This window comes from Drosophila simulans, chromosome 3R (genome assembly GCF_016746395.2).
Source record: "Drosophila simulans strain w501 chromosome 3R, Prin_Dsim_3.1, whole genome shotgun sequence".
NCBI lineage: Eukaryota > Metazoa > Arthropoda > Insecta > Diptera > Drosophilidae > Drosophila > Drosophila simulans.
In genome coordinates, this window is record NC_052523.2 from 3,057,489 (window position 1) to 3,073,576 (window position 16,088).

General features: G+C 43.6%; 2 protein-coding genes across 3 annotated transcripts in view; one reads left to right on the forward strand and one right to left on the reverse strand.

The window, feature by feature from the left end:
- The window catches only part of LOC6726977 (hemicentin-2), a 64,334-nt gene that overhangs the window by 42,862 nt on the left and 5,384 nt on the right, over positions 1-16,088 (reverse strand). The gene's annotated exons all lie outside the window — the stretch shown is intronic.
- Positions 8,844-10,305, forward strand: LOC6726978. Of its 2 annotated transcripts, none has more exons than XM_002102343.4 (3): positions 8,844-8,958; positions 9,027-9,041; positions 9,104-10,305. In XM_002102343.4, the coding sequence occupies exons 1-3, from the start codon at positions 8,948-8,950 to the stop codon at positions 10,041-10,043; spliced, it is 966 nt and encodes a 321-aa protein (XP_002102379.1). In that variant the 5' UTR covers positions 8,844-8,947; the 3' UTR covers positions 10,044-10,305. The 2 variants fall into 2 exon arrangements, with proteins under 2 accessions (XP_002102379.1, XP_044779108.1); XM_044923173.1 differs by having other exon boundaries at positions 8,871-8,958; positions 9,027-9,045.

Sequence of the window (16,088 nt, forward strand, 5' to 3'; positions counted from 1 at the left end):
CCAGAAACGCACTTCGAGGCAATATCCACAGGGGCGGCAAAAAGTTCAATCATGTAAATGGTTCGTCAACCAGATTGGGGCGGCAAAGGTAAATCACAACACACGCAAGCACTTTCGGGGAGGGAATTGCGGTCCATCTAAATAACTACGTTTGTCCTTGACCTCGGCTGGAGGACATGATTCAACCGACTCACAGGACACGTTCAGCCTCAGTCTGTCCAAGGCTCCGAAAAATCTAAAGGACGTGAGAGCGAAAGTGTGTCCGACTCGATATCGGCTTGTGAAATATTTATTATGCGCTGACCTTTCCTAATGACGTCTTTATATACTACATACGAGTACATTGCATGATATGAGTACTCAAATTAACTGGTGAACCAACTGTATTTCCATTGCTAATCTAGAAACATTATACTTTCACTCGAATTAAGCCAGCGGGAAAAGTATATGAATATATTGATATTTACAATTTTCTTAATCTATATATATCTCTTTGTATTTATATTAAATTAAATTAACTTGCTATCTCAATCAAAATTGATCGTTGATTGATGGGTAACACTGCGTCGATCAACTTTCGTTAGGCGACTGAATCAAATCAATTGACCAGCCAGCGGCTGAAACAAATCCCAATCGAAATTTGCTCCAATTTAGTATACGTAAATTTGTGCGTTTCTATTTGCGTATGAATATTTGCACAGAGATACATGCATATCCATGGTTTGAAAGTGGGCTTAGTCATTGTGTGTGCCTAGTCACACATATATTTTTGAATATTTTATGACGCAACCGAGCGCGTTGTCATTGCTATTTAGCCCTCGTCACTGACCCCCAACCCTTTCGCTATCATCCCTAACCCAATAAGTTTGGGGCACTTTGTTGTAGAAATAAAAGTTTAGCTTTTCCCACGTGCGCCTGGCGACTCTTTTTTTTCTGCGTCCCAGCTGTCAACTCTTTACACAAATTATTAAAACATTTTCCCACGAGTGTCAACACTTTCGGCGGTCGTCATTTTGGGCCGCCAGGGAGTTGCCGCATAGAAAAGGGGCGTGGCAAGTTGGGAGCAGTGGGTGGAATGGGTAGAATGGATGGCATGGGTGGCTGTTATGGCAGTCTCAACTGGCAGCACCGCAATGAGCCCTCTTTAATATTTAAGTCGAGCTGAAAAATGCAGAAGACAAAGGGATAAGGCGCAAAGTTCAACCGTTTCGCGGTTAAGTGTGACAATATTTTATGGCGAGTGTTAAGGGTGCTCCAGGGGTGGATAAATCTCTTCCGCCGATGGAATGTATATAGCCCGGATTAACCGGGGAGAGTGCAATAAAAGTTAAAGACGACCACCGACTACGAACTGCCGACTCCCCGAAAGTGGCAGTATACTCGTAGGGAAGTTCGTGTGTATTTAGGTCGCTCCTGGGGGCAGACGGCTTCATTAAGATAAACCAATAGCTGCTAAATTGTTAACATTAGGCATACATAATGAATTACGGCGCTGGGGCTTCTGAAAATTTAAGTGAGCTACCCACGAAAGGGGATATGCGTTGAGGAGCACAAGGTCCTGGCACCCGGTTATCTATGAGCTCGGGGGCGCATTTGTGCGGGATCCTTGTCTGCTGTTTAGTCATTCGTTTCGCCTGTTAACAATTTCCTTGGAACAGACAGGCGACAGCAGCGAGGAGGAGGACTTAGGCATTTCACTCAGCTGCACCTTTTCGCCTGTCCTGGCGAAGTGAAGGTTGAGTGGGGATGACTGGCAGATTCCCGGGAATTCATAATTTAATGCCAACTTACACGACACTTCGCGTCATTTCGCATCGTTTAGCTCAATTTTCGAAGCGCTTGCACAAACAGGTGCTTAATGAATTTGTCTCGGTTTATCAGAGCCCAAATAACAGGTTAATTGTCAGGATGGCTGCCTTATTTACCTAATCCTGAAGATGGCTATTGCTTGTATTCCATTTTAGTTTTGGAATAGGTAATTCATAGGCGGATTAAATCAAATTTAATATAATATTTATGATTTTTTAAATGTCATATTTGGACAAACTTAATTTCAAATAAATATTTTCATTAATGTTTATTTTTTACTTATATTATAATAATGTTTATGCACAATATTTTTTTAACTTTTACGTTGGAATGTTTTAAAAGAAATAAAAATGGGCTTGCAAACATTTTTGGTATCAAATAATAATATGAAGGAGTCCCCCGCCTAAGAACATAAATTATTCAAAGCAATTGAAATTAATTTCTTGCCAAGGTGAAGTCACCTTCTCGAGCCGAAAAGCCTCAGGAAACCGGCAGAAGTGACGACAGTGGCAGAATGGGTTGCATCCTCCATTTCTTGCGGTGTAAGCGTCTTGGGCTTCAACTTGTTTTGTTGTCGCATGTTCATTTGCAGTTTTCGGTTTGCCTTGTCTGGGCCGCCTTCAACTTTGCCTCCTTGTGGCCTCCAGAGGTCATGTGCTACCCACTTCCCGTTCCCTTTCGCTTTCACTTTGTCTCCGCTTAGACAATTTGTGGGGTTTTGGCCCCGGGCACCCGCTTTTCCATCCGCTTTCCCACCCCCCTGCCCCGGTTACCATCCGCTTTTCCTTTGGCCAGGCTGCTCTGCTGTTTTGTTGCCTGACTTTTTACATAATTTTGTCGCTCGACTGGCTTTGTCCTCCTTTTGGCTGCTGGCCTCCACCTCCGCCTGGCTGCCCACTCTTCCTCTTTTCCAGCCCAAAACCCACTGTCATCCTGTTTGTGTTATCCTATGTGTTATTTTCATTGTTGTTGGCGGCATTCTGTGAATTCGTTGCGGCCATTTCAGCTTGTAATTCACTTAAAACCGCACACAATGACAAAATGTAGCATTTGTTTCAGCCTCAACATGCCAGCGAGCTACAGAGCCTTTAAATTATGTTATTAAATTTGTTTACCGAAGAATTCGGGGATCCTATCCCCTGTCATCTCGACTTGAGCTTGATAACGTCTCCTCCGCCGCCAGTTGACGCACAAATCCTGATGCGTCCCCGGCATAGTTCTGTCCTATTTTAATTAAAGCCAAGTTTCCAGTAAGTCCCTGGCCTAATCGAATTGGCAAGTTGAATGGGGCTGGCTTGTCGGAACTGCCACGCCCCGCCGAGACGCTAATACCTTAATCCACCCTGAAATCCCGAGCACGCGTTCCGGTGGCGATGATTTCGCTTGATTGCTTCGATTGTTCGCAATTTGCCGCGGCTTCTCGCGACTAAGTGCTCCTGAAAACTTGAAAAGCGACTAGGCTGAGATGGAATGGAATGGTGGAGAGCATGGGAGCTCACGGCTCGGTGGAACTTTAATTGGCGAGGGCCGCGATACCAAAAAATGTCTCATTTCTGCGCGACATGAAAGCGTCACATTATTTAATATAAAACTTGCTCCGCCAGCCTGGGGAACAATGCCTGTTCGCTGAGTGAAGAACGGAGAATGAAGAATGGCTTGGGAACGAGGCTCGGGGCGCTATTAAATATTGACGCGCCACACAAAGGCGGCTAAATGCCACAAAAGAACTCATAATGGCGACTTTGTGCCACTCTAATGCCATTTTATGTGCTTTATTAAGGCCCAGAAGTGAATGGGCGGCGGGCGGGGCTGAAGTGTCGCAGAGACATTCATTTAAGGCGATTCCCCAAGTTGTACAACATCAAACGCAAATTTGTGTCAGGTGAAGCATTAAAATTGCCAATTACCGCACAATACCAACTCATTTGCCCACAAAGACGGCATTACCTACGTCCAAAAAAGCGACACTGAACTGGGCTTAGGAAATCTCAATTAGGATTAGGCAAACTAGTTATTTCAATTATGCGGAAGTCGGCTTAATCAAACTCGAGTGGCAATGAGTATATACTTCCGAGGAGGCGAAACCATAGTACGCTGGCAACAATTTCAAAAAGGTTTCACCTTAATTAGGAAGATTATATCAATAATTTACTATAAGATATGTATCATATGTATGCATGTGCTCACTAAATCAACCAGAGAATATATTAGCTCAAAGACGAATTCCCACAAATCCTATATAATTTAGATCTAAAGCCAAACAAAAATTGACTATAAAACAGGGGTGTCCCCAGCCACGAAAAGCGCCGAGAAAAGCCAACTTTATGACTCACTCTAACCCCAACCCCCCATCCCATTCAACACCTCGACCTCAACTCAACCCCAAAGAAAGTTTCTCGGCGACCCCAGCATCAGCATCCTGGGGCAGGAGTATAGATACGGATGTATGGACATTATGGTCCGTACGGTCAATTTATTGCGTTCGCGCTTTAGCTGCTCATGCATGGCTGCACATTAAAAAGCAGATTTAATTAACTTTGGCCAAACTTTTATTAATATTGAACGCGTTTATGGTGGGAGGGCACAGCTGACGGCCCCACCATTCGGTGGCAAACCGATGGGAAAAAGGAAAAGGGCGTTAAATGCGCTAAGCAAGTTTAAGCCGTAATAATAAAAAGTAGCGCACAAGAAAATAAATAAATAAAAGACATACCATCAGCACGCATTACGTACACAATTTACTTTATTGCATAAACTGATTATAGTTTTAATGCCGCACAGGGCGAGACTGGGAGGACACGGTCACAGGCCGCAAAGAGGGGATTCCCCGGGGCGGATACGTTCGACATTCAGGCTGGCGGGCAGGAAAACTTTAATATCCTGACGTTATTATCATTATTAAACTGTGAATGGCATAATAAACGAACCGGGTAGCCGCAGTGAGTCGCGCACAGCGCGCATTCCCAAGTTTTCTCAAGTACAATGGGCGGTTGCGTCGAGAAGTGCAGAGAATCTTAAGGAACATTGAACTTGAAACTATAATTCTCCATTTGATCGCTAAGTCTCGAATTGGAAATATGACATACATTCAACGATACAGCAAACCTTTATTGTCTCTACTAAAAAGTCCATTGACTTAGGGGAATATTCCACTGTGCATTAAGTGTGTCGGCAGAATGTTGTGTTTACCGTCGACATTCAAGTGAAGTGCACCAGCTCAGGGCCAAAAGACAATACGCCCTATTATCGATGTGCGGCTTGAAGTTATGGCTGCGTAATAATCTATTGAGATGCGTTTTATTGCGCATACGCCGCGTACGCCAGCCAAGGCAGAGGGCTGCGGAGTCGTAAGCACTTCCATGGCCCTGAGCTGCACTTAAGATCCACATGCAGTGCATTAAGAGCCCCAATGGCATTCGCTTGATGGGGATTGGATATGGGGATTGGTCTGGAGAATGCCAGGCCAGGCCAGGCCAGGCGAATGGAAGCGGAAAACTGTTGCTAATTTCGAATGGCTGACGGGATTGAAAAGTCTGAGCTGGCAGCAGCGATGGCAGCTTTCGGACACATTCCTTCAGCGTTGATTTCGCTTCGCAGCTCATTTCGTTCGGAGAACATGTGGGGCGGTCACTAATTAGTCGTTAATGATGCATTTCCCCAGATTGCATGTCTCGATTATTTCGTTTCACTTCGTTTCACTTCGTTTGGCTTGGGTTACCCACCGGAGCACGCACATACTTTCCGAGTTAATCTTGTATCTGGAATCCCGGCAGACACGCAATATTGAAGCCCTACGGAAAGTCAACAGCAAGCGCGGATAAAATCTTCTTACTCACGTCATGAGTCGGAGTTTTCCCGTACCGTGATTCCTTTATCCTTATTTACCTGTGAGGAGATAACAGCAGCGGGGTGGGAGGTGAAAAATTTGTACTTGGCATTTCAATTTGCTTTGCATATAATTATTATTGTATTACGCATACGCCCGCGTGCCACACACTCACTCCTACATTGGGAATTATTCTCGCGTGCATGATACAACTTTCCCAACTTCAGCCACCGGATTTCCATGTGAGTACACAGGGAAAAAATTTGCATAAATCCAGGACAAATATTTGCATTGCTCAGCTTTTCTCTCCCCGTTTTTCTGCAGCATTTAAGCCATTAATTTGCATTCATGAAATATTGCCTGATATTGGTTTTAACTTCCAGCCAAAATTATATACCTTCAAGCATTGTGCAGACGGGTATTGAGTTTCCTTAGAATTTCAGCTGCTCTGCGTTGGCATTGTTTAATTTATAAGACATGGCAAAATCCTCTTCGTTCAAGTAGCTCGTGTGATTGCCATCCAAGCGCTGGCTTTAAATTAAAAATATATATCCGTGGAAAAACCCATCAATTCGTGGTAAATTTATTTTACGTCATTTCTGAATATTCACCGAGAATTCCCGCCTGACCGGGTGAACTGACATCTGGACTTGGCTGTCATTAATTTGCTTCGTTAATGTGAAAGCAAACAATGTGAAAATAGCGCGTAGTCATTATATTTTACATTGTAATTAAAATTATGCCACTCCACTCACAAGTATTCTCGATAATGCTTATGCAGGACTCAATTTGTTGTTACATAATTACAAGAAATAACACCGCGGGCCATTTCGAGTGCAAACAAAGGCACAATTAAAATCATTAAAAAGTACAATGTCAATGGGATTTGCACTAAAATCACTGGCGCTAATTAATGCAGCCCCATGGCTAAATCCGGCATTATCACCAAGATGATATCTTGCCGTCACTCACTTGGAAATTAGGCCCATTCACCGCCTCATCCCATTTAGATGTTTCAAATGTGCTGCCGTTATCTTTTCCCAGAATCTATGCACCTGTCCGTGAAACTCATTCGGTGTTCAGTGAACATCGAGCTAATTGATTACAACAAATTCAGTACGCGTTTAATTAAATTAAAATTTTGATTTTATCGCAACTTTGCCCCGCAGCATATGTTAATACCCGCGGGGGCTGTGGTCGGCTTTAAATGGAAATTTAAATGACATTCCAGCCAGAACGGAAGTGAAACTGCCGCCTGGTTGCAATTACCCCACCTAATTAATGATCAGCTAGGCCGCAAGTACGTGCTTGATTAAAATTTGTGTGCTGCTAACGCATTAATTAAAGTTTCATAAGAGGCAAGCAGAAAAATGCGAGAAAAGAAGGCCAAACAAGGACTTCTATTTAAATATTTATTCCACTCATTTGTATTGTGGAAGAGACCCCGAGACCTGGAGACAGAAATTACCTTCAGCACACAAATTGCATTTGCGTGTCAACCGCAGTGCGCAAAAAGGGGGCGGGAATGTCCTGGAGGCGTCCCAAGTTTGAATGTGCGACTGTGTGTGTGAGAGTGAGTGAGTCTCTGGAACATGCGAAGCGTGCGTAAGTCGGCAATATGTAAACGCGTATTAATTAAGCCAAAACAAAGCGCCGCCGCTCAAGAACCAGACGAAATGCGAAGACGACGACGTCGGCGGCGACGAGGACATGCAAAAGGAGTGGCACGTGGGCGGCGGTGGCGATGGCAGGGGGCGTGGCAAGTCGTCCTGCGAGTCAAGAGCTCGCTCGCTGCCATTTCCCCCTGTCAAGGACTCAATGTGTCCGTAGGAAATGGAAATGCCCTTATAATACGCCAGACGTGGTACATTTAATTTCTTTTTTGTATGTGTGCGGCTTTCTTTGACTGATTCTTTTGATTCCCGTTATACATTTTAATTACAACCACCTCACACATAACTCGCCTATCTCGCTGTAGTTAACAGGCGTTTTATTTAAATAGTCCCTTAATGAACAAAACAGCCTCGCCCAGTCCTTGTCCTCACCCCACCAGGTGAACAGCTCTCGAAGCTGTCGGGCTGCCGGCGACACTTTCCCGCCATTGTCCCACCTGTCATCACCAGTCGGTCCGAGCTGCCACAAATGTCGGTCGCCGCTTTAAACGCTGCTGGCTAGAATAAACTTCAAGTCGACAACAACAAACAAGCAGTTAGAAAAATTGGGTATACAATTTAGAAATAAAACACATTACCAACACTTTATCATAAGAAATCATATCATCGTTGTTTTCAATTACAAAGTCTTCTAGTTTGATATAAACATATTTCTTTTTTAAATATATATTCGCTGGAAGCATATATATATGGAAATACAGCTCAACGTTTTCGGCTGAGTGCATTTAAAAGCGCGAGAATGATTTTCGTGCCCACTTTAATTGCAATTCGTGTTAATTTCGCCGGCGAAACTGGGTTTAACAACCACTTGAGGCGGCCAGCTGCCACTTCATCGGTCATTATGGTCAGCCATAAACAAATCAGCAAACAAAGTGGCAGCCACCTGCCACCAGCCGTCTTCCAATGGCCACGTCGCCACTTTGCACACCCACTTTTCGCACAAATTGCACGTTGGGCGCCACAAAAGTTGTGCCCCCAGAAAAAGCAAGCGGAAAGAATGGCCGAGCGAAGAAAGCGAAGGGAAACAAAGGAAAGAGCGAAAGAAAATCTTTCATTATCATGTCACGTCAATCGAAAAACAATCTAATGACTGCACATGATTTCTATCTCAAATAGGTTGGACGGGAGTCTGGGCAAGGGGCAAAACAGGACGGGAAATCGCCCTACATACACACTGGACTCAAACACAAATGCCCACAGAAGTGGTTGAAAAGTTTGCGGCCAAACGATTATTATGCATTAGCCATGCTTAAACGGTTAAATCAACTGTAAATCCCTCTGCCCACAATAAGGTCGTTGGGGGCAGCCTTCGATGGGCGGTCAACTGCACAAGTCAAGTGTGAACTGTGTGTGGATGAGTGTGATTTGATAAATCACTGCGATATAACAAGGCTCAACGTATCTGAAACTTAGATACCATGGCGGACAGGCATTTCCAGTTGATTAGGAAGTACGGTTTGGAGCTCACTTTTATAAAGACACCAGATTTAGGATAGATTATGTATCTATCCTAAACCGAAAGTGTTAAAAAAATTCTGAATGTTTTTGTTTTTGGGACGAGCTTAACAGGCTTTTCAGTATCGGTTAAGTTTACCTCTAAATATTTAAATCTATTAAGTGTGCAATATTTCGGATTTTAATGATGTACAAGTAAGTAACAAAATGACTATAGTGTCTATTACTATTGCTAATATACATATTTCCGTTTTCATTCACAGCAACCGACCCACGGCGTAGGTATCGATATTACTTACTATCCAGATCTGAGTATTTTAATATTTTCCTTTTTAAACAGAATCAGCCTAGAGGAGGAAGTTCAATATATTTATAAGTACCCTCTGCTGCCGACTCCACTGATTGATTATGGATTTATCTACAATCTTGTTTGCAACAAACCTCGGGATGTCAGTCTGCCGTTGATCCTAGAAATTGAGCCGGAGTTCAAGCCCAAAGACAGTGCTGAAAAGCCAAAGAAGGTGCCTAGGCTTTCATACCATTCCCGATCCAGTTCAATGAGTGAAGATGAACCGGAACCGGAAGTTCAAGTTAAATACAAGTGGAACTCGCCGCGGCTGATGATTCTCTGCGAAGATGGAGACATCAATTGCGCTATGCACTATCTCGTTGAGTCTCTTCACGATCCCTTCGCCTGCAATGCGGTGGCCACTCTTTTCCTGCAGGAATCCATATTGGAGGAGTTCGTGGATCGCATAAGGGATTGCCTGGAACCGTTGAGCACTGATATCTCCGGGCATCCGGCTTATATAAAGACACTGGAGAGACTAAACCACTTAAAGGCAAAAACAATAGTGGGAAATCCCAAGACTGTTCCAGAAAATGCTAGTCCCATGCTGGTCTACGACCTGAACCATCGTTACTTGGCCGATGGACCCACCGGCGTCATAACCCTGCATACCTTTCGAACCATGAAGGAGGCCGTTGAGCTGCAGGCTAAGGAACCACTTAACTTTACCTCTGTGTGCATTTGGAACGAAAAACTGGCAGCCGCCTACGAACTGGTGGCCCGATTAAATCCTCTGATCTTCACGATTAATTGCTACTACGTTAATCTAAACGAAATCACTCTGCCCTTTGTTTGCAACTTTAACTCCGCGAAGATTGTCGACGGCTACCACTACGAGTCGTTGACCTTTCAGGGAAAGCGCAAAGTGGTTGTCCATCCCGTTGGCACCATCTGGGCAAAGTTGGCCCGCGAGGCACTCGTCCAGTACTGATCTCTCCCATCGGAGGACGCACTCGAACTTCTTTTGACAGTCAATTTAAATTACTAGTCATTGATCTGGGGGCACTGGCTAATTGACTTTCCGGTTGGGCAACTCAATTACCAATTTAATTGCTACAAAACGTCTGGCCGTCCCAAGAGTTTTGGCCTACCCATTTTCCGGGGAAACTCAACAGGCCTTTTCCCCGAGCATGATCAATGGAAATTATGAGTGACTTTGTATTGCGATATTAAAAATTCTTTCTGCGAAGTAATTCACCTAACGTGCCAATAATTTCAAAAATTAACTTTGCCCCATTGGCACCTCCCCCGTTTTCCCCGCTCTACACAAGTGGAGAACAAAGGCAACAAAGGCGGTTCGTGTTGGCAACAAAATGTTGAGGCTGCCAGGTGAGTGGGTGGTGGTTTGGTGGGAGGTGGCTGGATGGCGGGTGGAATTTCGAAAATGCCATAATTACTCCACTTGCTCGCTGCTGAGGGTCGGTCGTGCAGGGGGTGGTGGTAAGGAGGGGCAACTGGGCGGTCATATTAGTGGCACATTTCGGCTTGTTGGTTGGCCAAATAATACGGGAATGACTTTGGCAAACGGAGGGCTGGGCAACTTTATAATGTACTTCCGTTTGCTTTCATTCACATGGCAGCGGAATATCAAAATATTTGACATTTGCATAAATAACACGGCCAACGACGCAGATCCCGGGCAAGTTGAAAGGCAAATAAGGCTCGAATTTTTCGCCCAGCCCCAAACCACACACATATCATGCCTGGAATTGGGCAAATTTAAAAAACCAGCGCATGCCAAGGGGCATGGAATGGAGGCAGTGCGGAGCGGAGCGAAATATGCAACGCAGGCAGCGAAAACAAAACCGTGGAATTTCTGCCCACCAGAGTCGGGAGTCCTGGCCACGGACTCCGGCGGAGGGTGGGTCCGGTGGCTATGGGCAAATAAGATTTGCGTGGAATCCAGCAGAATTCTGTTGGCTACCGGGGTTCCGGCCCGCTGTGGCACAGTATAGCATGTCGGCAAGCAGGGCCCGCTCACTAAATAAACAAATTCATAAACAAACAAGTGCGAAAATATGGGACTTTACTTAGGCCCCCGTCCGATACTCTGATGGAGCCATTCAAACGAATTGTTCAATATGGGCACGCTAAATTTGAAATACGACGGGCAATCTTAGCAAGGAAAAGTGCACACTAAAAAATAAATGTATTTAGAACTCGTTTATGGATACAGATAATATTATTAAAAAGGCTTTTAGATATTGATTCCTGCTCAAGAATGTAAGATATGAACAAAATGTAAACAGCTGGTGTTATTTTATATGTGCACATACATAAAGAAAATACAATACAATTTTCATGATACCCACATTTGCAGTAATTCACCTCAGTTTCCAGTTTTACACTACCCCATGTAAGGGCATATAAAAAAAACAGCGAAAAAACCAAATATGGAAAACACCCAGCGCGAAATGAAGTTTATTTATCCAGCGAATGGGCAAAAATTAGACGCGGCTGCATGCAAATTGGCAATTAGGAAATCCTTTATTTTATGAATTTTTCGCCAGACTGCCGATTTCATTTTCTTCATGTTGGCTCGTTGCTCCGGTTGGGCTGGAAATGCAAATAAGTGGCTCCTCCACCTCTGCCTCTACGTCCACTTCCATCTCAGGGCGTTGAAGCCCCATTTAGGGCTTTTACTCAAGTGGGTTGTGGTGGGGGGCCAGAGCTCCATTTTTCACGCTTTTATTTGGCATTTTATTTTGGTAACGTATTTAATTTCATTGCAGGTTTTTGCCGGATGATGTGGGCCATATGGATGGAAATGAATGCCGTTGAGTGGAAGGTTAGCTTGGGCAAGTTGTGATGTTTACAATTTAAATGGATTATTACGGTCGAATTGTGAGTGCTGTTTTTATGGCATTATCTTTGCGAACAGTGGCAACTTCAACTGAAATTGCTGCAATCAGAGAATTAATGAGTTTCTAAGGGGCACGCTGTTTTTCCAGCTCAAATATCAGTTTTTTCCCTTTTGACTTCCCCAAAACAATAACAGACTGACTGGCCAGGATCAAATGCGGATATCTCTTGAAAAATAAATCCACAAGCGATAAATTTCGGCGTGCCGAAAACTCGCGAGGTTGGCCTGGAAACCGTTCACTTCAGTTCAATTCCATTCGAATCCCGTCCATTGGTAATTGCAAAGGTGAGAGCCACAAAAAGAAAAAAAAAAAAAACCCCGAGCGACTGGCACAAAACAAAACAAAGAAAAGCTGGAAAACCCACCGAGGGCAAAGTGGAAATCTCGGTTAAGTTGAAAGATTACATCCTGTGTGGAAGGACGTGGGCTGCCCAGCCTTAACTAAAAGTCAATTCCCAAATCAGCACAGCCAAATGACTGCGAAAGTAGCTTATTTCAATCGAACATTTTGCGGGGTTCTGTTTAAACTGCTCAAATCCTTTTATTTTAACGACTTTAAACTTTTCTATTGTCTGCCCGCTACCCACTTCTGCTCCTTTGCTCCTTTTTGGCCCGATTGTTTGGCATTGTTTCATGCAAGTTTGATTTTCAAATCAACTGCAGGTTGCCCTCGTTGCCTCATCCTCGGTCTCAACCCACCCTAATCCTGCCCCCTGTCCCCACTTAGTTGTTGTTTTGGCTGTTGTTGCTGTTTCGCCCCATTCAGTTGTCAAAATAAAAACCTGGCAACCTGTTGCTACGGAGGATTACTCGTGCGTTGAATGCCCCCCTCTCGAAAGTCCCGCCCATTCCGGCCCCACTTTCCCCCATACCACGTGAGGAGGAAAAGTTTTCGCTTTGATATTTGATTTCTCTGCTGGCCTGCAATGGCAGAAATCACCCAAACGGAAAAAGGTTCAAATTACCGCGAGTTTTTAGCCGTTTTCAGTCGCCGACATTTTCGTCCTTCTCGGTTCTGTTGTGACGTTTTTCGTTTTCGTGTTGTTTAGTGTTGTGTGCACTTTACTTTTCGGCTTTGACTTTTATGCCATGCTGGTCTAAGTTTCGGCCCAATCAGGACGCGCAAGGACTCTAAGCCACTCGGTCGGTGAAGTGGGGAATGAAAGTTTTGACAAATATGCCGGAAAGCAGAGGCCATTCAGTTAGGGCATACCGATAGGATTACGGCAAGAATGTCAGCGAGCACAAAAATCACATAATACGCACTCTTGCAAGTTTAAAAAAAAATGAATTTAAGATGTTTGAACTATTAATGAAGTAAATTAAATTAATGTTAATAGGCATGTGTCCACAATTCCTTAATCGTTTATTAAAAGCATACTTAACGCGTTTTTGCACTGATTTGAATATTAAATGCTATGTACAAACAATTCTTTTCACAAATTCTCTTTAAAAAACCATCGCGCCACTTTAACATCCGCTCAATATCGATTTAATTAATTTGAGATACGTTGGGGCTGATTAAATATTTACGGAGCCGTCGTATTTATGCATGTCGAATGTCGAGTGAGTGCCGGCCCCTTTGAGGGATCCTGGGGATCCTGTTGCCGGCTGTATCGCCTGACAGCCATTAGGAATATTGATTTCCATATCGCCACATTAACCAGCGTCAGAAGGCAACAAAAAGTCGCATTCCCGAGCTGCAAAAAATGAGAGTACGCACAAGCACACCGACAAGCAGGATAGCAACGCACATACACACACATCTAAATGCGCTGACGTAATGTGAAAATTATGCGTTGTAATTTGCGCCATCAGAAGGAAACGGAAAGGCGGAAGACGACGCACTCAAACAAACAGTGGCGGCGGAAGGCGGTGTGTAGTGGGAATGTGACAAGGACAGGGCGTCGGGAGGAAAGAAAGGAAAACAAACGCAGAAAAAACACGCAGGATATTCGGAAGAAGAAGCAGATATAGGCGGGCAAGCAGACACATTTACATATGCATAGCTGTGAGTGTATGCAGATGTGGACATGAAAAATTGGTACACTTTAGCAGTCAAAGCTGATTCCCAGTTCCTATCTGCCGGCCCCAAAAATGTCCCTGTTGCTGTTGCCCTTGTTGTTTTTCGACACTTTTTCACCATCATCCTCTTCATCTCACTTTTTTGCTCGAAGCCCGAGAGGAAGTTGTAAAAATAAAACATGGCACGTCCACAAGTCCCCAGAAACCTTCGATAGAGTGATACGATTACTTAGTTCCGACACAGGAATACCCACTGTATTATTAAAAACAAAAGAAATCAACAAAAATCTATTACCTGCTCTGTTGTGTAACATTAATCTTGATTCTAGTCTGAATAATTCTTTAAATTCTTCTGTTTTCACTCTAGATTTGAAGAAAAACGAAAGTATGCAGGCATGTGAGCCTGAAAATAGGAAACAACTCTACATGCTTAGAAAACCAATGCAGATAGATAGATTTCCTTTCTGGGAGGTTCGGTTCGCTCGACACAAAAACACCGAAAACAGCACATCCTTCCCAGTTCCACGTAAAACAAAAAGGTAGGAGAACGAATGGGGGAGAGACCACCCCTTAGGCAAAGAAAAATAACTACAAGGAAATTTGTGGTCGCTGAAGAATGTGGCCAACAAGAGGAGCTCAAATTTGCGGGCGCTAAACGTGGCATGTGGCGAACTCAGCATCAGCATCCCAGTTCCCAGCATCTCAGCATCCCAGCTTCCCTGCTTCTAGCTCCAATGGCATCCACATCCAAGCCGCGTGTGTAAATGCTGCGAAATAAATTTGTGTCGCTTGCAGCGTTGGCAAAAAAGAAATGGAAATAAAAATGTGTAACAACGGCAAGAACAAGCAAAGCCTCATAAATGTTTACACCTTGTCTGGGTGGAAAATCAGGCTCCGGTGGTTGGTTGGTCGTACAAGGTGGGTGGGTTGTGGGGTGTGGGTGGCTGTCGCACGCACAAAACGTGTCAATGACGCAGGTGAAAGGGGGTGGTGGGAGTTGGGCGGTGCTGCGAGTGCCGCTGATAAACGTCGTTCTAATAATAATAATGGCTGACGGTGCATCCTGTTGCACAGTGGAGCGGAAAGGTGCGACTTCCAAGGAGCTAATGAACTCCGTGTGCCCTGCTTTGCGCCACAGTGAACTACACTTCCTGTCCTTTTCAGCTCAAATAATGCGCCATAATTACAAATATGGTCAACTAAGCTGGTTTAAATTCCATGTAATTATCTTACGGATTTTGATACCTCGAAATTAAGGCTACTCGAACTATATTTAATTGTATGCTAGGACGATAATAACACTTTTATACGATGACTATGTTCAATACATTATACTAACGATTCTAGGAAGCGTGAGTTCAAATTATATTGTATGATCTTAGCAGAAGAGATGCATAAAAAGTGTTTACCATTTGACTGTCAAGTCTGGTAACTCTACTAGTATAGAACAAATCGGAAGATTTTGAGTCAAAAAAGTGAACAAAGTACAATTTATTATTCATTTGCATTTGTAAAAAGTGTAAAGATTATTTTCAAACGCCGCGAAGTCAAAATTTAAAAAAATTAAATACTTTTCTAGTTCGTTTTTCTTTTAGAACGGCTATGCCACCAAAATTATATAGTTACCAGAGTTGCGACGCATTAGAGAATTCGTGAAAAGCGGGTTATCATGAAACATACTACGTTATAAGGGCATCGCATAAGCACATAATTAGTTTCTTCTGAAATATTTTCTAGAATTACAATTTACCCACTGTGCAACAACTTTTTTATACATTTGAACGATTGTTTTTCCCGCCCTAACGTTGGGAGGGTATTCTACAACTTTTTGCTACTTTATGCTGTGCAGATACAATGGACAGCGAGAGACATTTAAAATTTTCGTCGAGCAGAGTACATAATTTGTTTAATGGTGATTTATTGTCTGGCTGTGGCTCTAACAAATGGTAAAAAATTGCAAATTCTTGTGCTCTCTTTTTTCGTGGGCAATGTGCATTATTCTTTGTGGCCCACATTATACACTCGTTGTGTGTGAGCTAGAAATTCCTTTCACTTGGCTCAGTTTTTTGAGCTACCATTCTCCAATTG